This window comes from Curcuma longa, chromosome 3 (genome assembly GCF_044706935.1).
Source record: "Curcuma longa cultivar G26 ecotype Majalengka, Jawa Barat chromosome 3, ITB_CL_G26_1.1, whole genome shotgun sequence".
Classification (NCBI taxonomy): Eukaryota; Viridiplantae; Streptophyta; class Magnoliopsida; order Zingiberales; family Zingiberaceae; genus Curcuma; species Curcuma longa.
This window is the reverse complement of record NC_133863.1, coordinates 12970109-12996618: the sequence shown is the minus strand read 5'-3', so window position 1 is coordinate 12996618 and position 26510 is coordinate 12970109. Positions and strand designations below refer to the sequence as shown.

Below are 26510 nucleotides of genomic sequence, written 5' to 3'. Positions count from 1 at the left end.
TGATATGTATGGAATTGTGACCGTGAGTTGATATTGTTAGCATATGCATGTGAATTTTGCAGCTCGACATCCATTACAGGGTTAAACAACAACGAGTATCAGATCTCAAGAGGAACGGTAGGTGGACATGGTTTTCCCATAATTTATGCACCTTAATGAAGCTTGCAGAAGTCTTTTAGTTTGCATTCACATGATTAATATTCGTTTATCATTTGCCTTTTCCTAACAAATGCCATTCTACAGGAGCTCAACCGCTTAGCAGGATTAACCAAATCATGCGAATTTGTCAAGGTTTTTGCTATCCTTTAGTTATGCATTTTGGCATTTCAGATACATTTTTGTTTCCTTTTTTCTCACCATATGCATTTATGATCATGGTCCTTAGAGAGCGCCGATGAACATTTTTGTTATCTTATAAACTTCTCTTAACGGAAATTGAATTTGAGAAGGCTATTTTTGCACAGGAAGCATATCTTTCAGAACAAAAAATTATGTGTGGAATGTTCTGTTTATTGTTTTTTGTGACGTGCAGGCTGACTTCATGAAAATGCCATTTTCTGAGGACACGTTTGATGCAGTCTATGCAATTGAAGCAACTTGCTATGCTCCGGATGTGGTATGTAGTTCTATCTATTTCTCTCATTTTTGCAGGCGTTCATTCTTATGACTTAGGAATGGTTTTCAATTTGATTTGACAAGGTTGGCTGTTACAAGGAGATCTATAGAGTGTTAAAGCCTGGTCAGTATTTTGCCGCATATGAGTGCTGCATGACTGGCCATTACAATCCAAATAATGAAATCCACAAAAAAGTCAAGGCTGAAGTCGAGCTTGGTTTTGGAGTTCCTGATTTTAGAACTGCAAGACAATGTCTTGATGCTTTGAAGCTTGCAGGGTTTGAGGTAAATACAAAACGTGGCTTCTAATTTCTTATATCCGTATAACCCTGTTTGCCAATATTTTTGCACGTACTCATAATGTTCCCTTTTAGGTTGTATGGGAGAAGGATCTTGCAGTTGATTCTCCTGTACCTTGGTATTTGCCTCTGGATGCAAGTCGGTTTTCCAATACTAGCTTCCGTTTTACAGCTGTTGGTCGGTTTATTACGAGAACTATGGTACAATATTGTATTGTATATTTTCTAGGTTTTCTTACATTTCAAACTGTGTTTTAATTTGTTCAAGTAAATGCCATCCTACTTTGCAGGTTAAGACATTGGAATTTGTCGGAATTGCCCCGGCAGGAAGCAACAAAGTTTTTTCACTCCTTGTAAAGGGTGCTGAGTGGCTTTTGGCAGCAGCAAGGTAAATAAAATTTCTCATGCTGCAAAATATATATTTTGCATCTGACGAGCGGTGGAACTTCACGTTATTTTGACGTCAACATAGTCAAAACTACTTATTATGTTATGCATTTCATTTCTTCTTAATTTGTTACAAATTATTAAATCTTACGCATTGGCACTGTCTTTTGTTCGACTGTTGCAGGATGGAGATATTCACGCCAATGTACTTCTTTTTGGTGAGGAAGCCTCTTTCAAATCATTAATGAGAAAGACAAGTATGGAGGTGAAGTTCTCATTCTCGTTTAGCGTTTGGAAAAAGTGTTATAAATTGGTGAACAATGGAAGTCAGAACAATTTAAGCTCTTCGAAACGTGTGGCACATCTAGTGTAAAATTTCCTTCTGCTTTAGCGTTTGAAAGTCACTGCTTTGTAAAAGTCCTTTTTAGTTCATTATGGAAGCCTTATGCTTGTTTGAATAATTTTTTAGAATTGATGTTGTTTGACGTTACGTTGTTCTAGCAACTATGATTTATATATATAGATATTTCAAGCCCATGTTAATAAGTAAAAGTTATGGATAATAACTACTATAATATATATATATATATATATATATATATATATATATATATATATATATATATATATATATATATATATATATATATATATATATATATTTGATCAATATTAATTAATATAATATTATATTAGTTACGATTATGTAATAGTTGTGCAGTAGCATGGGATATTCTTTTTATAATAAATTAAAAAAATATGATTTCAATAAAAAATGACTTCTTTTTCGTTTTTACTCATCTAAATTTATACCCATGTAAATATTTAGTAAATTAATTCATTTAAATACTTGACCTGGTAAATCTAATTGTTAAGCATAAATGAGGTCCAACTTGACCCAGAATAGGTCGTGCCCATCATAATCCAATAAGTGATGGGTGTTATATATATTGTATTAGGCTTAACTTAATCCGTGAACCCGACTGAGCAGGAGCGGCTCATGGGTCAAATGAGGCACGACCCAAGAAGGAGGCGTGCCTAACTCAACATAGAATCGAGCTAGGCACAATACGACTCAATCTTGTTCGAAAATTAAAGTACGTAGTTTATTATTTTAAAAGTTAATTTATGGATATTTTGATCAATTTTTATCTAAAATTATCAAATTGACCGCTAACATTTTTTAAAGTTTCTAAAATTTTCCACGTCCCTCATCAAAGTTCTCTGATTCTAATTTTATCAAATCTCAAGTCAATCTCTAATGCCATCTCTCAACTCACAATCACATGATCTAATATTCTCACTAATTTTTATAATTTATTTTATAATAATCTCTCAACTTAATTCTCATAATTTCTCATGATGACATCATAAACATATATACCCACCAGTACTCCGACAACATATTTTTATTTTTAATTAAAAGTATTATTTTCATGAAGTAATTATTAATATTTTAAATTGTCTAATAGGATACAATATAATTAATGGAACGTCATGGTTATGGTGGTGGAATTCATGGATTTAGTGTTGATTAACTCAAAGTTATGCCTTGAGCTAGGCCACAAATTAATAGATACAAGACATGGTAGGTCGGGAGTTAACATCTAATTAGTTGTAGTCATAAATGATAGTCTCCGGAGCATGATTGAATTAGTTATTGCGGGACAGACTTGTTGAAGTGAGCAAGCGTCGAATCTCAATGAAACCACAGTAATGCCCTCTCCCGTAGTGGCCTACTGTAAAATAGTGAAAAAAGAGTTCGGTGAAGAGGGTTGTAAAAAAATCTTATTTGCAGGTAAATCTTTCGATAAAATTGAAAGATAATTAAAATTACACTAAGATAATTGTTGCTTAAGCGACATGATCCATTATCACTAGTGAACTTTTAAACTTTTTTTCTCAAGTGATAAAGGGTGAAAAGGTCTTGCAAAATATATTGTGAAGTATATATGAGTCACAAATTTCATTGGCCAACTCTAATAACTTTGAATAATTTGTAAAAGCTTATTGATAACCTCTAGGAATATTACAATGTGATAGTTAGTTATAGTACACAATCATATATATGTCGCACTGAAAGATAATTTATGTCGTTAACTGTTATGGTATATATAATTGACAAAACCTTTTGATAATTTTTGAAAATATATGAAATAATGATTCTATAATAAATAGTTAAATGGAAATTTTTGATTTAATGATAGAGGTAAATTTTTTTCTTGTCAGTTATGTTTATCATATATATCTAAAATGTTTATATATTTGATAGCTTAGAGTCATGGGCGGAGTTAATATACGGCCAGTGCGAGCAGCTGTCCATACTAGCCTAGAAAAAAATAGTACATAAAATCGAAAAAATGTTTTAAAAATAAAAAATATAATCATTGTGCGATGAGTTCATTAGAGAAAAGAATATGCACTAAATCTTCAATGTTAAACACAATCCACTGGAACTCACTCAAAGATATTTATCAGGAGCCATCGCCACGGCCGGCGTTCCTTCCTCGGCCAGTCTTCGATCATGATTTGACCAGAAATTGACCGTGATTTGACCCACAATGGCCGGGTCTGTGATTCGGTGATTTCTGACCAAATGGTCGGATTCCGGCCACTATTCGATCGGAATCCGGTGTCAGTCGGCGCGCCAACGAGTGGCGCGTCAACGGGCCCGGTCCGGTGGCCGGGCGGCGTGGCGACGGCGGCGGGAACAGCAGTGGGTCGACACGAGGGAGTACTGTGCATTCCCACTTTTGGACGGTCAGATCCTCGCGATCATGCGTGATGGACGATGATCCTGCTGTCGCACACAAGCACGTAGGAAATCGACGCGCAGCATAGCATATATATATATATATATATATATATATATATATATATATATATATATATATATATATATATATATATATATATATATATATATATATACAGAATTGATATACTGCACGACGGAGAAATACGCGACCCCTGCGTAATACCAACGACTCACGCCCGCTGCCATCGCCGTCCGGGCACCGGACCAGATGCGATCGGTGCGCGACTCACCGGCTGACATCGGATTCCGGTCGGATAGTGGCTGGAATCCGACGAATTTGGCCGGAAACTGCTGATTGCGATGCCGAGCCACTTGCGGGCGAATCGTGGCCGGAGACCGGCTGGCGGTCCTTCCTCGGCCAGTCTCCGACGATGATTTGCCCGAAAACCGGCCGCAATTCGCCAGAATCGTGGCGGTCAGTGGCTGCGCCAGATTCTGGCCGAATTGCGGTCGGATTTCGGCCACAATCCGATCGGAATCCAGTACTGATCGACGCACCGATGAGTGGCGCGTCGATCGGGCCCGGTCCGGCTACTGGCGGTGGCCGGACGGCGCGGCAACGATGGCTGGAAGCGGCGGGGGTCGAGAGAGCGGCACTGTGCGCATTTCCACTTTTGGATGCTCTGATTTGCGCGATCGCGCATGATGGACGATGGATTGGCTGTCACGCATGGGCGCGCACGACGGTGTCGCACACTATATCAGATCTCATATATATCATAAAAGTATAAATATTAAATATAAAAACTATTTACTAATGCACCAGATAGATAAAACTCAACTTATTTACACTTAAATACAACATCCGTAGTAAAGTAGTAAAGTACTCCGAATAATTAAGAGGATCAAAATTTAAAATTTATTACAGATAAATATTTTCAAGATTAATTTTTAAATATATATAAATTATATTTCAAATTTATCTGATAGACGTATCAAAGAATATAGTAGTCTATCTTGTATCAAAATAACAATAATAATAACATTCTACTAGACTTAAAAGTGACATATCATTTAAGAATCAATTAGAAACGTTATTGGTCGAAAGGTTTTCAACTAACCAATTAACAAGTAATGATTGATTATAGGTTGAAAAATGAATGCGACCTTTTAGAGTTTGTTTTTCTTATACAAATTAATTTTATGTTGCATATAATATATCTTCACACCTAATAATGCATTATGCATTAAACTCAATAAGTGATTTAAAATATTATGTTAATGCCTGCTATTATTTATATAATTATCCTTTTAGACTTTATAATCAAAACTATCCGTTTTCGTAATCTTATAACAACTATATATGGTAACAAATTTAAAATTAGAAATTTTAACATAAAAATATTAAAAATTAAAAGTATATTAAATGAAATATATTTAACTCATTGTGAGAGGTATGTTTAAATCCTGGCAAAGTTGGTCCAAGTGATATAATAAAACCAAGTATGATGGATGCCTACGTCAGCCTTCATGCCTCAATAAAATAAAATAAAAATAATCTTGGAGCATAGTTGAGTTCGTTACGACAGAACAGATTTATAAAAAAGGACAAAGATTTGAATCTCGACGAAGTCGAGCAATACCCTCCTTCGTCATAGTCAATTGTAATTTCTAGATTTACTTCCTCACAGATGGTCATGGAAGCGACCGTGTGAGACCGCTAAGGTGACGGATTCCATCTTTGTAGAAGATAAAATAAAAGTATATTATTTTTTCTAATTTATGTATCTAATTATTAAGTATCCAATTAATTTTAAAAGTGATGGATTTGATCATATAAATTTTTTTTACTATCGTTAAGATAAATTTAAAAACGCAAAAAGTATATTGATCCTTTAAGCTACATAAGTAGCCCAAATGAAAATGAAAAGTAGTCTAATTCTACAAACACAAATATTTATTTTTTTTCAAAATTTTAATAATAAGATGTAATATACATCAAATTTAGATTATCTTTAGCGTTAAAGTTAAAATTAAAGATGTTAATTATAATATTGCAAACATTTATTTTTGATCTATTTTACTCTTAACCCTTAACGACTCTTAACTTTTTAATACATTTAATATATTTTATAAAAATAAAAAATAGGCTATAATTTCCTCTTCTTTTCTTCCTACCATTCCTCTCCTCTCGTCGCTCTAGGAGGTAAATGGGCTTTAGATAGAAAAGTTGAAAGAAGCAAAAAGGCCGAAACACGTAATAAACGGGCCGGGCCCTAAGCCTCGTTCAACGGCAAATTCAAATCACGGAGATAATCCCACTTTCGTAATTTCAACAGCTTTCGGGGTAGAATTGTAATTATACACTTGTCACTCACTGCCAATGCTTCAACTTCAGCATCAGCAGGCGCCCCCAAATCTCCATCTCCCCGCCCATGGACTCCGCTCACCTCCGTCCCATCCTCTTCCTCCTCCTCTCCTCCGTAGCGACCTTCGTCTCCGCCACCGATCACATTGTCGGCGGCAACCACGGCTGGAACCCCAACATCAACTACACTCCGTGGGCCAACAACCACACCTTCTACGTCGGCGACCTCATCTGTAAGTCTCCCGCCTTCCCCTCCTCCAGATCCCTAACCCTGACCCTTTCGACGGCCGGCAGCCTTTAGGTACCAGAAGCAGATGTACAACGTTTTCGAGGTGAACCGGACCGGCTACGACAACTGCACCATGGACGGCCTCGCCGGAAACTGGAGCTCCGGCAAGGACTTCATCCCTCTCGACGAGGCCAAGACCTACTACTTCATCTGCGGAAACGGGTACTGCTTCAGCGGCATGAAGGTCTCCGTCACTGTTCACCCCCTCAACGCCTCCTCTCCTTCCTCCTCCGCCGCAGCCACCGCGCTCAACGCCACCGACGCCTCCCACACCCACGGATCCGCCGCCGCCCCGCGGCTCTGCGCCTGGCCCCCGGCCGCTGCCACGCTCCTTATCCTGGCCGCCGCGGCTTGGTTAGGGATCTGATCCAAGTCGACCGCCGCTGGCTTTGATCCAGATCCGATCTCCGTCTTCGTGTGTAATTCGTCGGAACATTTCTTGATAGTAATAATTTAATTCTATTAGAACATGGATTTTAATAGTAATTCGAATTTGATTTGGAGTTCATGAATAAAATTTACTCTGTTATTTTTTTTCAATTTGCCCATTATAATTTTACTTTTTCACAATTTTGAGGGTTGTCAGAATCACTTTAATCTCTATTATTTAAAAATAAATAAATTTTATAAATATTTTTAAAATTTACATTTAAAAAATATTTTATGACAATTTTAAAATTGTATAAGTTTTTTTAATAGTTGTAATTAAAAAGGGAATAATTAGAATTTATATTATTTTTGTTAAATTTTAGCTGCATTCCGTCTATGTGCTAGCTGTCAGTGTATTTGGCATCGGAATTAATGCGTAATTATTGATCGAAATAAACAAAATAAAATTACAAATAATTAATAACAACTCCATTACAAATAATGCTGGTCGGTGATTTCGGATCGTGTCGGGCTTTGACTTAGTGTAGTCGCGATGGTAGCAACGAGGAGTAAACCCACAACGGCCCATGCTGATGAGACTATCGAAACTTTAGCGGTTTCCTTCCTTTTTCTTTTGCAGTAAAATTCATCAGCTCAGCGATCGCACATGATCGATTTCACGATTATTTATAAAAAGATAAATTAAAAAATTATAAATTTATTTTATCATAACAATACATGATATTAACGTGATTGAATCTGATCAATTTTTAGGAAGTAAACAGATCTAGAGAGAATGATAAGTAAAATCAGATTAGAAAGATGGTGAGCACAAAAAATGTTCATAAATGATGGAACCATTACAGGAAAAAACAATTGGAAATAGCATAATGGTGGTATGAGTAAGAATAAGTGTTTCAAAATCTTAAGTCGTGCCAAAATTTTGATATTTGAATGGAATGATACTATTTTAGTATCGTATCATCGTTCTAATGTGTGATGTTGGTGATGAACCAAAGATGGAAAGAGGAAAAAGATGACGAAGAAAAAAAAAGGACAACTATATACTTAAGTAGTGATTTTAAGTTTCCATTAGGTATAGTTTTGACAGTATTATGTATGGACACAAGCTACAAAATAAATAATATTATCTAAATTCATCTTGACTTGTGATGTAATATGTCGAGTGTTGGCATGGCATGATATTGATCAATCATCAACATGATTGATATAGTGGCACAGGAGAGGAGACATTGCATGCCAAATAATATGAAGTTTCGGTAATTTATTAGAATTATATTTTTTGACCATGCAACATGGCATGGTACAAGATTTCAAATCATATTTCATTCTTTAATTGATTCAACACGTTTGATTAATAAGTTGCATAGGTAAATTACCTTATTTATGCCTTTGAGATAAATGTCATTCTAGCTGATTTAAGCAATGATCTTTAGATAATTTGCTCTATTTGCGTAGTATTTGTTGTCAATGTAAGGAGTGTATTAATGATGAAGGGAAATTGCATGCTCGTATAATTTGTGTTTCCATATGAGAATGTTCTAATTATTTGTTATTCCGTATGTACACATGATAGGACAATCAAAAAAAGGTATCAAGGAGCCCCCACACTTCTTTTGCAATCTAACTCCTACCTTATTCATATTGCTGATACAAAAGAATTTAAAATTATTGAATGATTTGCAGAAGCATACAATGTTAACTATCAACTACTGCTGCAGATTTTTAGATAGGTCAGTTTTTCTTGAGTTAAAAGAAATTCCTTTTCTCAAAGTAGTTAACAGATAATCTTTTTAACTCATAATTTTTTTTCTCTTCTTCAAATAGACAAGGTTGGCTGTTACAAGGTTGGCTGTCAATTTGAGTTGACAAGGTTGGCTGTTGAGATCTATAGAGTGTTAAAGCCTGGTCAGTATTTTGCCGCATATGAGTGCTGCATGACTGGGCATTACAATCCAAATAATGAAATCCACAAAAAAGTCAAGGCTGAAATCGAGTTTGGTGGTGGATTTTCTGATGTTAGAACTACAAGACAATGTCTTGATGCTTTGAAGTTTGCAGGGTTTGAGGTAAATAAAAAATGTGGCTTCTTTCTTATATCCGTATAACCCTGTTTGCACTCATAATGTTGTTCCCTTTTAGGTTATATGGGAGAAGGATCTTGCAGCCGATTCTCCTGTGCCTTGGTATTTGCCTCTGGATACAAGTCGGTTTTCCATAACTAGCTTCCGTTTGACAGCGGTTGGTCGATTCATTACGAGATCTATGGTACAATATTGTATATTTTCTAGGTTTTCTTACATTTCAAACTGTGTTTTATTCAAGTAAATGTCATCCTAATTTGCAGGTTAAGACATTGGAATTTGTCGGAATTGCCCCGACAGGAAGCCACAGAGTGTCGTCATTCCTTGAAAAGGCAGCTGAGGCGATTGAGACAGGAGGAAGGTAAATAAAATTTATCATGCTGCAAAATATATATTTTGACGTCAGCATAGTCAGTCAAAACTACTTATTATGTTATGCATTTCATTTCTTCTTTGCGACAAATTATTAAATCTTACGCATTGGCACTGTCTTTTGTTCGACTGTTGTAGGATGGAGATATTCACGCCAATGTACTTCTTTTTGGTGAGGAAGTCTCTTTCAGATCATTAAGAAATTAAAGACAAGTACGAATCATGTATTTTCTTAAGCGAGTTTCTGGTGGTTCTGCTTCAGGATGTATTTTGTTAAGTGAAGTTCTCATTCTCCTTTAGCGTTTGGAAAAAGTTTTATAAATCAGCCAACAATGGAAGTCAGAACAATTTAAGCTCTTCGAAACGTGTAACAAACATAGTGTAAAATTTCCTTCTGCTTTAGCGTTTGAAAGTCACTGCCTTATAAAAGTCCTTTTTAGTTCGTTATGGAAGTCTTATGCTTGTGGGTGTTGGATAGGATGTTCATTTTGTAAAAAAATTTTAAAATTGATGACGAAAACTATGCAATTCTTGAGCTTCCACCGAGTTGGATCAGTACGAAAGTTACTAGGTTCTCCTGCACTAAACTTTTATAGTCTTGGTAACCCTTGAAAGTTGGATATGTTTTTTAAGTACTGCCTAAATTGAGTAAATAACTAAATAACTGCTATAATAATTTTCAAGTGTTTTAAATTTTATAAAGGAAATCAATTGAGTTTAAATAATTTTAATTAAATTAATACAAAAATTTAACATAAAAATATTCTATATATTATTTTTAATCCAATTGAATTAAAAAAAGTAATTATTTTAATATGCTATAACAGATATGATGTATTTGTTACACGTATTAGTTATTTACTGAACAACTATGAAATAAGAATATCTTCACATGTTTTAATTTTAGGAGTATCAAAAATGTATCTCAATTCGATTCAAATTGATATAAAAAATGTCAAATTAAAATCAGAGATTTTATGATTAGGATCTGATCTGGTTAGATCCGAAATTTAATTTGAATTTTTTTTAATTGAGTTGGATTCAGATTAATCTGATTGATTTAAATAGAATCAGATCACTCATCAACGCGGACCATCCAATCCACCGAACAATTTATTTTTTCGTGTCGGTTAGGGAGGCGACAGAGGGCGACTGGAGAGGGTCCGACGAATGCAAAGTTGGTAAGGTCGACGGTGGTGATGGTGTCACCGGAGCAGGTGGCGCCGATCTAACTGCAAGCAATGGCGTCGATGGCGTCCCGGTCGGAGAGTGCGTGAGAGTGGTTTTCCAGCCCTGCTTTGGTATCCAACAGCCAGTCACCATCATGGTTCAAGCTGAAGAAGAAGTAGATGGACAGGTGCAACCAAACAACAACAACAATGACAACTCCAAAATCTGCCATGGCCATGAATCAAACCGCTCGACTCCTCTACATGTCGAAAGAAGAAGAAGAAGAAGAAGAAGAAGACGACTGTTGTATCTTTCCTTTGAGAACTAATCAATGACTGGAAGAATAAAGAATGTATTGGACGAACGATAATGTATTTTAAATGGCATCATCGCTGATATAGGAAACAGAGGTGGTTGTGCGTTTAATTCTCCCTTGTTAGAAAATCCTATGCATAGTAAAATCAGATTGGATTGACAGATTGATCGAGTTATTCGAATTGATCCGCATTTGACATTATAATTTTTAAGTTGATTTGGATTTGAATTGAGATTTTTATAATACTTTTGTTTGAATGGTCAAGAAAGATAATTCAATTTCAATTAGACAATCAAAATAGATAACTCGATCTCGATCTGGAGGATGAGAGAAATAATTCGACCGTAACTAAGAGGTTAGAAAAGATAGTTTTATCCCATTTGAAGGGAGGGTTGAAAAAGATAATTCGATTCTGATTGAACGATTGAAAAAAGATCAATGGCTCGATCTTTGATTGGAAGGACGAGAAAGATAACTAAGTTTTGATCGGACGATTAGGAAAGATAGATGGCTTGATCGGATGGATAAAAATTTGATATCGGTGGATGGTCGAGAGTCTCGATTAAGAGGTTAAGAAGGATAAATCAATCCCGATCGAGAGAAATGATTCAAGATCGAACGATTGAGAAAAATTACTCAATCTCGTTTGAACAATCGAGAGAGATCGCTCTCGAGAGATCGATTATGTGGAGCCACTGACAGAATTCATCATTTTGCAGAAGAGAGAGATCGCTCGATCATAATCCGAGGCTGGAAAAATACCTCACTTTCGATCAGTTGATGGGGTGGTCCACCGATAGGGAAACGTGACTATGAGTACCCGAGATACAGCATCCAGATACTTTACCTTCCAACTTTTTCATCGTCCCATCCGTCATTACTGATTTGACTTGAACTTCTATTTGCTGCATTAATGTTGATTTAACTTTTATCTATTTTGCTCACTCAACGGCACACACTGCTTTATTTGTTGTCACTTCCCTTAATTGTCACAATGCTGTCACGATTAATTAGTGTGGTGGTGGGCCAAATCAGCCATTGTCCCTCCCGTTCTTCTTTGTATCCTTTGTCATTTTACAATTAATACTGGGAGATCTTCCATTATCTTCCAGTATTAATTACAAAAAAGATAACTCGATTTCGATCGGACGATCGAAAAAGATGACTTTGTCTCTACTAGGAGGTCAAGAAATTATAACTCAATTTCTATTGGACGACTGAGAGATGATTCGATCTCAATTGAAAATAATTTGATCTCGATCGGACAGTTAAGTGAGATAACTCGATCGTAACTGAGAGGTTAGAAAATGTAACTCAATTTCGATCGAATGATCATCTAGAGATAAGTAGATAGTTTGATCCTAATTACCAGACTATCTCAAGATAGTTTGATCCTAATTACCAGACTATCTCAATCAAAAGGTCGAGAAAGAATATGAGTATTTGAGTATCAGAATAATTGACTTTTTGATTTTTTTTTTCCTCCTATTTGAGTTTGGTTCCAACGGTGCCCATGAGAAAGACCACGATGACAACAAATTCTTTTCAACTTTCAAGCTCCGATGATGCAAAGGAAGATAACACGCATGCAAATTGGATCCCGGAGAAGGCTAGTGGCCATTGTGGTTGAACACAAAGCCGGATCCTAGCCGAGAGGTTAAGTGAGAAAAATAATTTGATCTTAATCAACGATCAAGTGAGATAGCTCGATCCTAGCCGAGAGTAGACCCGACCACGAGCCCAGTCTAACCCAGACCCGGCTCGGGTCAACGGGCCGGGTGGCCCGTTGACCCGGTTAGCTGAGCCGAACCGGACCGGTTCCGGTTCAAGAGGGTGTGAAATCGGTGGCTCGTCGGTTAACCGACGGGTTGAACCGAGAAAACGAAAAAAAAGAACAACTTTTATTACTAATTTAAACCTTTCAAAAGCACAATTTTTGTTAAAAGAACGGACGAAACGTCCATGAGGATCCTCAAGTTCCACATAGGAACTTTAGAATTATTTTACCACTTCTTTTGATTTTAATGAAGCAGATAGTGAAAATTTTGATATTTTAAAGTGATGGTCACAGAAAGCTCAAAGCTTTCCCGTTCTCTCCGTAATTGCCAAAGAAATTTTAGCATGTCCAGTGTCAACTGTTGCTATGGAGCAGACATTCAGTGCCGACGGTAACATATTAGATGAACGACGATCAACTATGTCTCCCGACTCATTGGAAGCCCAAACATTACTCGACGATTGGACTAGAGCCGAGAAAAGAATCCAAGGAATGCAACTTTCAAAAGACGAAGCCGAAGAATTTGATACTGAAGGAACGAATACAACGGAAGGAATGAGAGGAAATGGAAGTGAGTGATGTAAAAGGGTGAAAATGTAAAAGAACTACGTGGGCTTTGATTCCCCTATACCCTAAGGGGATACGTAGGTAATTTAATAAGCGCAAGCCCTTTTTTTTTAATAAATTTTAAATTTTTAATATAATAATCTCGAACCGTCGTGAATCGTGAACCGGTAGTTCCGAACCGTGAACCGTAATCGTCTTAGGCGGTTAAAGTTAAGGGTCGACCTACCATGAATCATCGAACCGGCGGTTTCGAACCATCGAACCGGCGGTTTCGAACCATCGAACCGTCGATTCTGAATCATGGTCGGGTCTAACCGAGAGGTTAAAAAAGATAACTAAATTCTGATTAACCATCTAGAAAGATAACTAGATAGTTTGATCCTAATTACGATGTTATCTTTAATCAGAAGGTCGAGAGAGAATATGAGTATTTGAGTGTCCGAATAATTGACTTTTTGATTTTTTTTTTCCTCCTATTTGAATTTGGTTCCAACAGTGCCCACAAGAATGGTCACGACAACAACAAACTCTTTTTAAAAAAAAATGATAAATCCCTGTCAATCTCATGAACTCAATCCCTGGGATGATCCCTGGGGAGACCGGCCCGGTTTTTCCCATCGACCATCAGAGTAAATCGGGAAGCGCATACGACGGCCAATCCGGATGCCCAGCATCCTTTGATTGTGTTCCCCATTTGAAAGAAAATTCTTACAAATACGCCGTAGCTAGGGATTGAACCGCGAGTGCCTAGGTCACAACCCGAATGTCCTACCATTGCACCACTGCTCCACGGATGACAACAAACTCTTTTCAAGCTCCTATGATAAAGAGGAAGACAACATGCATGCATATTGGACCCCAGAGAAGGCTGATGGCAGTTGTGGTTGAACACATAGCCGGATCTATGTTCGATAGGATCTGAAGCGAAATATATATTTTGGATTGTGAATCTATGTGTAAATATATATATTTTTTTATACCTTTCTTAAATCCATATAAATTTTAGATCTTCTGCCTATTAACAATATAAGTTATAATTTGAAACTCCTTCCTAGATCGGACCTTGAGGCAGCTATCTACCGGACCTCATAGAAATTAGAAAGTCTAGCCTGATTGAACAAACAACTTTCACAAGGGCACCCACGCCGAGCAAGGGAGGTCAAGGGACAACAGTAGAGATTTGAGTAGTACCATCTATCATTAATGATTGATTTGGTTTTATCTACTCCATTAATAATTGATTAGTTGATGGTTGGGGGTTAAATCATGCATTGACCCATCCCATTCTTAAATTGAATCCTTTGTTACTCTGAAATTAATGTGGTCGCACAGTTATTTTTGTTAGGACAGTTGATATCGCACGTAGATATGAATAATGATTTATGCCAGTAGTCCTAGCGATACTCTAATATCTTTCTCCTTGTTAGAGATCTTTGGAAGATATAAAAATCTTTTACAAATCTATTCTTTATAAACAAATACAAAGCAAAAAAAAAGTATACAAATAATGTTAAAAAGAAATAGAAATGAATAATTTATACCACGAAACTTTACTTTGATTGTTGCTTGCAGCTCTTAGATTACCTCTTGAGGTCTGAAAATGCAACAACACTCTTCTCTAAAATCCCTAAGAACCTACTGCAAATCTTTCATAAAATAATTCTTTTATAATTTTCAGGTCAGAGTTGATTTTCTCATAATAGTTTACTGCTAGAATTCATCAGTCGATTGCTCTATTGAATTCGAACGTCACACTTATAGAACGACTCTTTCTAACTCAGCTTTGAATAGTCCACTATTACTGTTCATTAATTGATTGCTGACACATCAATCAAGTGTCATAACCGAGTTTAAAATTTTTTATTCATTGCAATAGTTTTATCAATAGAATCTTTCACTCGATTGATGCTGATCAATCGAGTTGATCAATAGATTTTTAGACATTATGATCCTCGAACGACTTTTGTGCCCACATGTCAGCACACGTTAGCAGGTGTCGACATGACACCTTTAACGGTTAAATCAGTACTAGACTAATAAGAGATGCAAATGAAAAAAGAAGAAGAATATTATTAAAAAAATCCTTTTACAATGGCTTTTACTGTCCTTTTTATAGGGCAATGCTTTCAAAAACGATCGATCATCCTAAATTAAATAGGTCGTATGAGCTAGATGCATTACTCCATTCGTCAATCAAACACATTGTTAAATTACAATCTAAACAACAAAAGGCATTTGAGCTAAAAGGATTTTTATAGTATACAAATTCCCATCAATCAACTCTATTATTCATGGAGGGGCTTTTGCCTGTGTCATAATTAGACACTTTACAAATGGATCAATTGATCTCATTTATATTATTCCAAATTGATGATGGGATCTAATGTAAATGATAGCATATAATGAAAATACAAAACATTTAGGATATGAGACATTTTTAGTAGACTATGTAGTTAGTGTCGATATGTAACTCAAGTCTTCAATTGAAGTTATTTATAGATTACTTCTCTAATAAAAATATATGCGAGTTGAAATATCTAAAATGTGGCTAGATCTAGTAATATGAGGTGTTGCTCCTTTAGTGTGTTTTATCTACTTAGGTGAACATTTATGAGGTAGAAGGTAGCAAGCACTATATTCACATGAAGCTCCTTTATTTAACCAAGGATTAGATAATTAAAATAGAAGAGTTTCACAAGTAGGTACGTGGCTCGCTTCCTTCTGATTATGATCCTTTCATTATAATGATTTATTGGTGGGGTCCTTTTCTCTTCTGTATCACTTGTATTAATAGTGTGTTTTATTACTCATTTGTCTATTAAAAATTTTAAAATATGCCCTAACAATAACATATAGTTAATATTAAAATATTTTTTAAAATTTTTATTAAAATACTAATCCATTAATATATGAATGGGCGATATAGATGAATAAAATGGATATTTTAATGTTAGATAGAGAATAATTTAATGAGAATATCAAAGAGATTTAATTTTAATATTATTAAGTATGATATTATATATAATCTTAATCATCATGATTTTATTTTTAGACTTGACCTAAAAGATCTCGTACTAATGGAGATATCTTCCATCTTATAATTTTAAAATTTTTTTCATGTATTTTCAATGTAAAACTTTAATTATATCCCAAAAATCTACCTCTTAAATAAAGGACCACTGGGAGCTAACTCCCTCTAACGGTCTTAACGGACCTTTTACTGAGAGCCCCTCTATTATTATTTCATGGTTTGGGTCCCAACGGTATCGGAGCCCCCTTACTATTATTCTCATGGTCCGGATACCAACGAAACCCTAGATAGGAGCTCCCTATTATTATCCTCATGGTCCGATCCCAACGGACCCCGAACCCCTTGCTAGGAGCCCCCTGTTAGGATGTATACTGAAAAGACTTGCTCTTTTGTATATAAATATTTATAAAATAAAGTATCATCTTCACCACCACATTAAAACTCCCGGATCACAATGGCATTGCACATCCCACAAGCTAAACCACAGCTGCTCGTCCACCGCCACCATGGCTCATCTCCCTGCTCCTTCCAGATCCAGCACCTGCACCATCCTCAAGGAAGCCATCTCCCTCTTCGCCAAGAACCCCCGCGTCTTGTCCTCCCTCTTCCTCATCTCTCTCTTCGCTGGCTACCTCCTCTTCTCCGCCATGAAGTTTTCCACATTCTCCCTCCACGCTGACGTCGCCCGCATCTCCGCCGCCCTAGCCACCACTGACCACAGAAGCCCCGCCTACTCCGAACTCCTCGCCGCCCTCCTAAGGGACACCAGGGAGCTCCTCTCTGTGGAGCTCGCCTACCTCGTCGTAGGGTCGGCCATCACCTATACGTTGACCGCGGTCAACATCTGCGCGCTCGCCGCGGCGCAAGCCGGCGGCAAGCAGCAGGAGACGCTCAGGGAGGTCCTTCGCGACGCCAAGCCCTCTCTCGCCGGCGCCCTCCTAACTCAACTCCTCGTCGCGGTGCTGACCTTCGGGTACATCTTCGTCGTGGCGATGGCGGTGATGACAATCTACTACCTCTCCGACAGGTCGGTGTGGTGGCTCGCGTTGGCCGCAGCGCTGGGTGTCGCGGCGGCGGCCTGGTGGATGTACCTGATGGCGATTTTTTCGCTGAGCGTGGTGGTCTCTGTGGTCGAGCAGGGGACGCGCGGATGGAAGGCCATCTCGAGGGCGGCGGAGCTCATCAAGGGGAGCAAGTGGCAAGGCGTAGGCATCGTGGTGGTGTTGTTCGTAGTTGGAGTTGCCGTGACCTTGCCTCTGACAGCGGTCACCAGGAGGTTGCATCTGGGCCTGTGGGGGCAACTCTGCGTGGGATTGGGTTCTGTTGCGGTGACGAAGGTGGCTAGTTTCGTGGAGTGGGGGGCGTTCGTTGTGTTGCATTCGGGGTGCAAGAGGCGGCACGGAGAAGAGGCCGCCGTGGCAGGGAAGCTCGGCTACGTCAGCGTGCCGACGGCTGACGTCGAATCATAAGATTATCATTAAAAGTTATTGTGGCTGTGCTTGTGTGCTTGTTTATGTTGGAGAGGCACCGTGTAATGGTACTAGTGCTTAATGATGTGTGCAAGGTGTGTAATAAATTAAAATAAGTTTGTACAATTGATCTTTTTTTTGTCTTAAAAAATAAATAAGGTATTCATAATGGCACATCATTTATGTAATAAAACTACCTAAATAAATATTATTTTCTATTTATTTTATATGCGGGTAAATGGACCATTTCCTCGATTTTATAACAAAACTGTAGGCCTATGACTTTGGAAAGTCCCAACAATGATGTAAATATAGTTGAAAATAAATTAAATATTTATAAATAAATTTAATGTTAACTTGAATAAGTATTTATTTATATTTGTTTAATATATTAAATAATTAATTAAATAAATTTAAATAATTTATTAAACTAAATAAAAAAATTTAAACATATATATTTTAATTCATTAATATTTATAAATAATATTCATGAATACTTACCATCACTTAATTATAGACCATGAGATAATTTCAAGTAGTGTTTTTTTGTTATCTAATAATAATAATATAATTTATTTTTAAAAAAATATTTTTTCACAAAAAATAAATGTGCTTGTCACATCCTAAATGGATCTGTTTTCTGCAGCAGCAACTGTCCCTTTTTCTCTATCGATCTCCTGATCTATGCTTCTCATTTCGTCTTGCAGGGAGCACGCCTTCGCGGATGATGGGAACCTGGAGCATTGCGTCAAGTACCAAAACCAGACGCTAGTGACCTTTGGATTCTCCGCATCCCTCGATCTCTTTGCTACGGATCCCGTACGTTCAACTCCAGTCCCATTTTTTTCCCGCTTCTCTCGTTTGGTTTTCCGTGAAGTTTTTGCCCTTCGGATCTGAATGGCGTGCCGGCTGCAGGTCTCCGTTGCCAGGACTCGCAACTGTATTCATTCTTTACTTCAACAGAGGCAGCGGGACATCGAATTTAGAGAGGGGTCTAATGAACTGAAACAAAGGTGAAAAGCTGTATTCATTTCTGTTGGTTTAATCTTCTTGAAAATCGTTCTCGTGAAAATTGGTGGCGCCAATGCGCCATTGTTTTCAGTTGATGTTGTCAAAGGACGATGAAGCTGGCATGTAATGGAAGTGGATTTTTCTGGTTGTTCGTATTCCAAGTTATGATTTTTATTTGTTGTCGCGGAATTCAGGAGATTTATAAGAACCCTAGAAGTTTCTGGCCTTTAGTTGTGGCTGCAAATTTGGTTAAAATTGACAATGGAACATCTTCGTTCCTTTTTTATTATTTGTGCGCAATCAATTAAAATATTGATGACTAATTGCCTTAACTTATAGTTGAGAATCACGGATATGCCTGGTGATTTTCATCTATATTCCTTTCTTCATAGTTGAGTGCAGCTAGGAAGGAACTAAAAGAACCCTTACAGATTGCCTCAACTTTTTTTTTTTTTTGAAAAAGATTGTGAGTCAGTAGATGTCATTCAATTTTATTAACCGGACCTTGAGACATTTAGCATCAGACTCTCTCTACCCTAGCAGTTCAGCACAAACCTAGTTACATGAAAACTAAGCTACACTAGGCTAAACTAAAAAAATATCAATTTATTACAATCTATGAAGGGCCTCCCAGTATGCCTTCCTTGCCCTCACCTTCAATTGCTTCAACTTTCATCTATTCAGTGTGTTAAAAAACCTTGATTCCACTAGTTGACAGTTTTATTCACGTTTGTCTACATGCATACCAAGTGAAAAGGAATAACATTCTTTCTTGTTTTTACATTGCAATTTTTAGTCCTTACTGCAAAAGCTATTTCAACTAAATAACAAGACAATTTACCAAATGACGCACTTAACTTTTTCAAAATACCTAAAGGGTGCATGCTACTTTGAAATTTATCAAAAGGAGCACCTATTTCCCAAAATAAGCCTTCATCTAACTTGCTTTGCTAGATCCATTACTGTCCAAATCATCAACTGATTGGCTAGTTGATTGTCTAATCGATTGAAAGTGATGTCAATTGAGTGGAGTCACTTTCAATCGCTACTAGTGTCGATCAGTAGCTGTCAAATACCTTTGGCTAATTTTTTTTTGACAACCCTATATGACTCAAAATCAAAATGAAAATAAACATGAATAAACTTGTGGGAACCTTACAAGTGCAACAATTCTCATTTGGCACAAAGTTGAGGCACTTAAAGGGGTCGTCAAACACTTTTGGCTGGAAATGTTTAATGATCCTATAGGTCTCAAAATCCAGAAAAAATAACATGGACAAACTTAGGGAAAACCTCGGAAGTGTAACAATGCCCATTTGACATCAATCTAAGGCCTTTAGAGCCGTTAAATACTTTTTACGAAAAGTGTTTAATGTCCTATATGGCTCAAATTAAGAAAAATGAACACCTACAAATTTAGGGATACCTAAAAGTGCAATAGTGGCTATATGACATGAATTCGAGTCCTAGAGTTGAAAGTTCTGGGGGAAGGTTGCAGATTTGACCCTATAATATTACGTTGTCTATGAGAAATATTGAGAATTAAGATGAGGACGATAGTGAACACTAGGAGAACACCCACTAGGGAGCCTGGATCAGTCGGATATTCGGAGACCAACAATAGAGCCCACTCACACAACTGGTGGCGGCAACAATGGAAGGGGGTTTTGCGACAACAAACAAACCCGCTGTCATATACTAGGACGTTGAAGGATCACTTAGCTTGCAAATTGTCTCTTTAAAGTGGCCTGCCACCCTGAAATCACAAGAAAGTCCTAAGCAATTAGGTTTGTCGAGGGGTCGAGTGGCACATCCATCTTCAGGAGTAAGAAGTGTTGGGATCATCCCGGTGCAATGCGCGTGTCCTCACGTTTTGTAAACGTGCGCAGCAGAAATATACAGATAATTAAAACAAATTATTAACACACACACACGCATGCAATATAGGAAATAACATGTGTACAAGACATGATAGGAAATTAAAATTTTCAGAATAAGATTTATTCTACTTGCATAATTAAAATTTATAGAATAAAATTATTCTAAACGTGTATCTCGCGATGACGATGTTGAGCCGTGTTGAATCAATCGAGCGGTCCTCGTCAGAATCCCGTCTCTACTGGTGATCCACGCTAAGCTCCCGTCTGGACGGCTTCGGAAGCCACGAGTCGCGTCATCGTCTTCGGTACTAGCCAATGATCGATGACGATCGAATTGAGAGAAGTCTTGTTCCGGAAACCATGCAACAACGTGTGTCGCGATCGTTTCGGAATTTTCTAACTATCATCTAAAATCATATTCCTGATGTAGTGTTCGATGGTCAATTATTGACCGTCGATTCAGAAAAACTTCGTAAATTTCCGCGAACGAGATTCATTACATGGCCGAACAAGAATAAGTTTTCTCCTTCGGCAACCAAAACTCCCGACGGCAAGCTACCTCCGGCAGCAAGGTGGAGAAGAACTGTTCCTCACGGCAGCAACATGGAGAAGAGATGGATCTCACAGCAACTCCTCACAGCAGCAACATGGAGAAAAGATGGATCTCACAGCAACTCCTCACAGCAGCAACATGGGGAGGAAAGGCACGGTGCTCTTTCACAAGGGGAGGAGAGGCGCTGTGCCTTTCACAAGGAGAGGAGATGTGCTGTGCCTTCACCAAGGGGAGGAGAGGCGCTGTGCCTTCAGCAAGGGAGGGAGAGCCCGGTGCTCTATTGCGTGAGGAGGAAGGAAACAGGTTCTTCCTCACGGCAACAACAGAAAGAGAAGAGAGCTCCGGCGGTCCTGCTGAACATAGGAAATCCGGCGGTCCCTTGCTGCTCACGGCGATAGTAAGCAGAGGATGAACTTCTCTCCGGAACAAGCAAAAGAAGAAGAAAACTCCGTTGCTTTCCCTTGGCAGGCGGCGCTCCCTTATGCGAAGAAGATGGTCCCCTGTTTTCCGCGGCAGAGAAGACCCTCAGCATCGTGCCCAAATAAGGAGGATGAACAGAGGCAAGAAGCGGCGGAAGGCTAGGTTTTGCGGCGTCCCCTAGCAAGCTTGAAGACGATGAATAGTTGTACTTTTTACCCAAATCGCCAAAACCTTTTATGCTACCGTAGCCAGCTTTTCCTTTTCCTTGTTTTTTTTTCTTTCCTTGTTTTTTCTCAGGGCAGCCAAAACAAGAAAACCCAAAAAAAAACTTAAACCAGAAAAAGCTTAAACCGGTCAAATAAAATAAACCGGACCAAACCAATTAGGGTTTGTGCTTAAACCAGATTTGTTTTTGGTTCGTTTGGTTCACTAATCAAACGAACTCCAATTTAACCCAAATCAATTTTGTTCGATTCATCTTCTCAAGACGAATCTTCTTATCATATCCATTTTACCAAAATCTCTTCCATTATGAACCAAACCAAGTTGGTTCAACTTTAGTTCAAATCTGAATCATTTGGTTCAGTAACCAAACGGTCTCTGATTTAAACGAAATCAATTTCATTCGTTTCATCTTCGTAAGATGAGTTCCATCATTTTGTCCATTGTTTGGTTCAACCAGACTTTATTTCTCTCGTTCTGAGAATCTAATTCTCAAACTCGTTTTAAGTCCTTCGGAGAACTTGTTGTGCGTGTGATCCAATAGGTTCCCGGCTATGTTGGTCGTCCGTAATTAACCATTAATTACGGAACGATCATGAGTGACACCTAGTAGTATATCATGATCCCCAATTGATCGAAAAATTAATGATTGATTTTAGAACGTCTTCTAAATCCTTCAGCAGCTCTAGTTAAACGTGCCTCGTTCCTTTCACCATCTTATACACGCTTGGTTCAGGACATGGTCTATGTGTCGGTCCCCACTAAGCTGACTACGTCACACCTAGCCCAAGCTGCTTTCTTGTCTTGTGGATTCAAGTTACTTGTACATGTGTCCAAGAGTCTCGTACTCTTAACATGTAATGCTTTGGCCAAAGACTTTTAGTAACAATCCTGACAAGCGGCTGCAAGGTATACTTCTCCTTTTCCAAGGAGCGGTGAATCCTCTGTGGGCTATTCAAACACTTTCGGACACTTCGACTTATACCCAATCATCTCGGGTCCACACCTCCTCGGAGATGTTTACTTAAGATGTCAAAGTATAAGTCTCCATGACAAAGGTGACTTGAATACCGCAAGTCAAAGGAAACTCGCACTTAAGCTGCATTGAGATCTTCATTGACATATATTATAGAACCATATGAAGTCTCAAGACATGTCACTCCAATAAACTGGTTATCTTTAACCAGCATCCACGTTTAACTCTCAACATCTAATGTTGACAACAGTGAGATCAGCTGCTTGGCTAACCAAGGAGTTCAAAATGTGCTAGTCTCGACAGAATCGATGACGTCCGTGCTCATCAATCCTCGACTAGGGATAATTCTAATACATTCATAATTACACGTGTAGAGATGCTCACTAGTTGTGATCCAATCACAACTTCTCTTACGCTATGAATCGTATTGCGGACATTCAGTATTTGAGTTTAAGATCCAATCAAACACATATAGAATGTGCACTCAAATAGTGAATTGCTATTTATCCAATAAATAGTATAATCGTAAGGCGATTGCCTTAGGACACCTCTCAAATCTAACAAGATGGGGTGCTCTGCCTCAAAGAGTATATATCCCAAAGAGATACTATGGGAGGAGTTGCAAGTAAGTTTTGACCACCTAACATATGGCAATATAGTGGCTCATAAGATTGAAAGGATCACTTAGGTTCGGATGGTATAAAGTGATGGTATTTCTTACTACTCTAGTAGGGTCAGCCCACCACTCCTAACTATTTGATACTCTAAAGCTACACTCCTTTAGTACTTGTGAAAATTTCTCTTTTATTTTCCTTCATCACTTTGTTAGCCGCAGAAATACCATCAAATTAATACCGCTCTATCTCTTTGGGCTTAGGTAGCAAGAGCATGAAAAGTTATGGGAGCCCATATCGCCCAAAGGAAAATGCTATATAGACTTATGAAGAAAAGGTTTAGGGTTAAAAATCATGGTGAAGAATCCAGTGCTAGCGTACATAATGGGATGGCCGGGCTTCGTAGCGTTAGACACCACGAAGGTTTGCTGGAAGGCGCGCGCGGAAAGCGCATCTCGAAGCTCCTCCGACACCCTAGGGATCCCTCCCCTCTCCTTACCTCCTCCAGAGGCCAGCACCGACGCATCTGAATCCTCAAAGATCTAGTACGAACCACCGCCATAAACCCGATATGGGACGCCCTTGCCCCCGGCTTCGTCGCCTGACTTCCACACCGTGACTCCTTGTGGCCTCCTCGTCTCCTTGTCGATTGTGAGATAGAATCCATGGGATGAGTATATTTCGACGAGATCATTAAAAGTGGTGGCGAGTTGGAGTTCGCCAGACGGAGACAAAGTACTGACGGTTTCAATAACAAATATTATCCCCTCACTATCCCCTTGTTCCACCAAGTCCTCGGCATCTAGTTTTTCAACTTCTTTCTCCTTATCTTGAACAGAACCCAAGGATGAAGGTTCTTTAATTCTCTTGAATCTTTTCGTCAATGGTGCATTCGTGGGGGAATTATAAAATTTAGGATTAAAAAAATATTTACTATACTGGAATGTTAAATAAATTTAAAATTTAAAATCTTAGATCTAATGTCTGCGAGCGATGAACGATAAATGTGTCATCCTTGAACTTGTGTCTTTTTGTAAAAATCTCCCAACAAGTAGAAGGTCGTTGTAACTCATGCTCCTGAAAATTAAAAAATATAATTAAATCAAAATCAAATCATTATTAATTAAATAATTCTAATATAAATATATTAATTGTAAACTTATCAAATCCAAGGTATGCTCCACAATGGAACGGGATCCAGCTGTATGCTTTGTGGATCCGGTGCTAGGCCCAGCTAGCTCGGTGTTTCTGTTCGCTCGAGTTGTCATTGCATTGGTTTGCCATCTTTCTGCAGCCCAGATGGCTTGTCATGCATCCCAAATCTCCTCTTAGATGAAAGATGATCTGGTGTCTTTTTTCTACATTTATAGAGCAGATTTTTTGTACAATTTGGCACAAGCAACATTCCAGGTGTCTTTAAATTCCTGCTCTTGCCCTGACTCCCAAGTATACTTTTTCTGCAAAAAAAAAAAATCAATTAGTAGAAACAAATACAACTTAATTGTTGATTCAAATAATGACTTACTACAAACTCATCGTAGTAAAAGTTTCGCATGCCCTTGTCGACATGCCTTCAAGTATGACCTGAATGACATACTCTCTCATGAAACTTAGATGATATATAGGCAGCAACTTTGTGACCGTCTGAGGTGAAACTGTATTATAAAACATATAAATGTTAGACATATGTCATAAAAAAGTTTATGAATTAAAAATTACTAATAACACCAATACTTACCACCTTCCAACAACTCGCAAGACAATCCGGCCTCCAAGTGTTGCTGCCTGATCGGACATATATGTATCTACAAAATAACATTATAACACAAAGCTTGTTCGAAATAAAAATGAAATCGTTCTATAGTTGTTGTGGTTGATCTTTCATGAACCAATGGGACTGACAAGAGCTAATAAGGACTGTATGTATGTGTATTGAAATTTGATGAAGGTTTGGTTTTACACATAATGGGATCAAGCCCTGGTCTTACTATTGTAAATTGAAGTTCAAGCTTCTAAGAGATTATAGTGATGTATAAATTGTATGGTGAACAAGCAAGTAAACAAAAGTTGGTTTAGATTAAAGAGATTACCAAGGAAGAGCGACGGAAACTTTATTTCCGTCGCTAACATACACCACGAGAAAATCATGAAATAGCGACGGAATTAGCGATGTAATTTATTTCCGTCGTTAAAATTAGCGACAGAATAAATTCTTTCATTGCTAAGGTAACATTTAGCGACCGAATTAATAATCCGTCGCTAATTAGCGACGGATTATTAATTCTGTCGCTAAACTCATAAGTTTTCGATTTTTTCCCTCTTCTGAAACGGATTAGCGATGATTATTAAATTTTCGTCGCTAATTTTTTGTATTATTTTTTAAAATTATTTTTCATTAGCGATGGAAAATTAAAATTTCGTCGCTAATTTATGTATTATTTTTTAAAATTATTTTTCAATAGCGACGGAAAATATATTCTGTCGCTAAAATTAGCGACGGAATTAATAATCCGTTGCTAATTAGAGACGGAATATTAATTCCGTCGCTAAACTTATAAGTTTTTGATTATTTTCCTCTTCTGAAACGGATTAGCGATGAAATTAATTCCATCGCTAATTAGCGACGGATTATTAATTCCGTCGCTAATTAGTGACGGATTATTAATTCCGTCGCTCAAGTCGCGATTTTAGGGTTCTCGGCTTCTTTTTACTCCGCGCTCGCGTGTGTTCTTCTCCGGCAATCAACTCTCCTCTTCTCTCGGCGATTTGTCCTCCCGGCGATAGTTCCGGCCTTGTCTCCTCCCGGCGGTGAGCTCTGCTATCTCGATCTCCTTCGGCCTTGTCTCCTCCCGGCAGCGAGCTGCTCTCGCTATATCTCTTCGGCCTTCTCTCCTGCCAGCGGCGAGCTCCTCTCGGCATTCCCGGCAGTAATCTTCTGCGGC

At 38.0% G+C, this 26510-nt stretch overlaps 4 protein-coding genes across 5 annotated transcripts in view; all 4 read left to right on the top strand.

Annotated features, from left to right (window-relative positions):
* Positions 1-1746, top strand: part of LOC141822777 (cycloartenol-C-24-methyltransferase 1-like) — a 38779-nt gene extending 37033 nt beyond the window's left edge. For both annotated transcript variants that reach the window (XM_074710106.1, XM_074710105.1), the window contains 7 exons: positions 63-117; positions 244-291; positions 533-616; positions 700-900; positions 990-1115; positions 1205-1302; positions 1486-1746. In XM_074710106.1, coding sequence (XP_074566207.1) covers positions 63-117; positions 244-291; positions 533-616; positions 700-900; positions 990-1115; positions 1205-1302; positions 1486-1546 — 673 coding nt within the window. In that variant the 3' untranslated portion in view covers positions 1547-1746. The remainder of the gene's footprint in view (positions 1-62; positions 118-243; positions 292-532; positions 617-699; positions 901-989; positions 1116-1204; positions 1303-1485) is intronic.
* A 4741-nt stretch (positions 1747-6487) lies between these two features.
* On the top strand, positions 6488-7200 carry LOC141822778 (early nodulin-like protein 19). Its single transcript, XM_074710107.1, has 2 exons — positions 6488-6660; positions 6722-7200. The coding sequence occupies exons 1-2, from the start codon at positions 6495-6497 to the stop codon at positions 7081-7083; spliced, it is 528 nt and encodes a 175-aa protein (XP_074566208.1). The 5' UTR covers positions 6488-6494; the 3' UTR covers positions 7084-7200.
* Positions 7201-8998: 1798 nt separating this feature from the next.
* On the top strand, positions 8999-9973 carry LOC141822779 (cycloartenol-C-24-methyltransferase 1-like). Its single transcript, XM_074710108.1, has 4 exons — positions 8999-9175; positions 9249-9374; positions 9454-9551; positions 9701-9973. Exons 1-4 carry the CDS (start codon positions 9044-9046, stop codon positions 9759-9761), a joined length of 417 nt encoding a protein of 138 aa, XP_074566209.1. The 5' UTR covers positions 8999-9043; the 3' UTR covers positions 9762-9973.
* Positions 9974-16857: 6884 nt separating this feature from the next.
* Positions 16858-18061, top strand: LOC141824691 (uncharacterized). Its single transcript, XM_074712019.1, has one exon. It carries the CDS (start codon positions 16930-16932, stop codon positions 17890-17892), a length of 963 nt encoding a protein of 320 aa, XP_074568120.1. The 5' UTR covers positions 16858-16929; the 3' UTR covers positions 17893-18061.
* Positions 18062-26510: the final 8449 nt, after the last annotated feature.

Excerpts from the sequence above, each read along its gene's own strand:
- LOC141822778 (XM_074710107.1), top strand. The coding sequence starts at position 6,495 with ATGGACTCCGCTCACCTCCGTCCCATCCTCTTCCTCCTCCTCTCCTCC. Across the intron at positions 6,661-6,721 it reads CTACGTCGGCGACCTCATCT|CCTTTAGGTACCAGAAGCAG; the intron begins GTAAGTCTCCCG and ends GACGGCCGGCAG.
- LOC141824691 (XM_074712019.1), top strand. The coding sequence starts at position 16,930 with ATGGCTCATCTCCCTGCTCCTTCCAGATCCAGCACCTGCACCATCCTC.
- LOC141822779 (XM_074710108.1), top strand. The coding sequence starts at position 9,044 with ATGACTGGGCATTACAATCCAAATAATGAAATCCACAAAAAAGTCAAG. Across the intron at positions 9,176-9,248 it reads TGAAGTTTGCAGGGTTTGAG|GTTATATGGGAGAAGGATCT; the intron begins GTAAATAAAAAA and ends GTTCCCTTTTAG. Across the intron at positions 9,552-9,700 it reads GCGATTGAGACAGGAGGAAG|GATGGAGATATTCACGCCAA; the intron begins GTAAATAAAATT and ends CGACTGTTGTAG.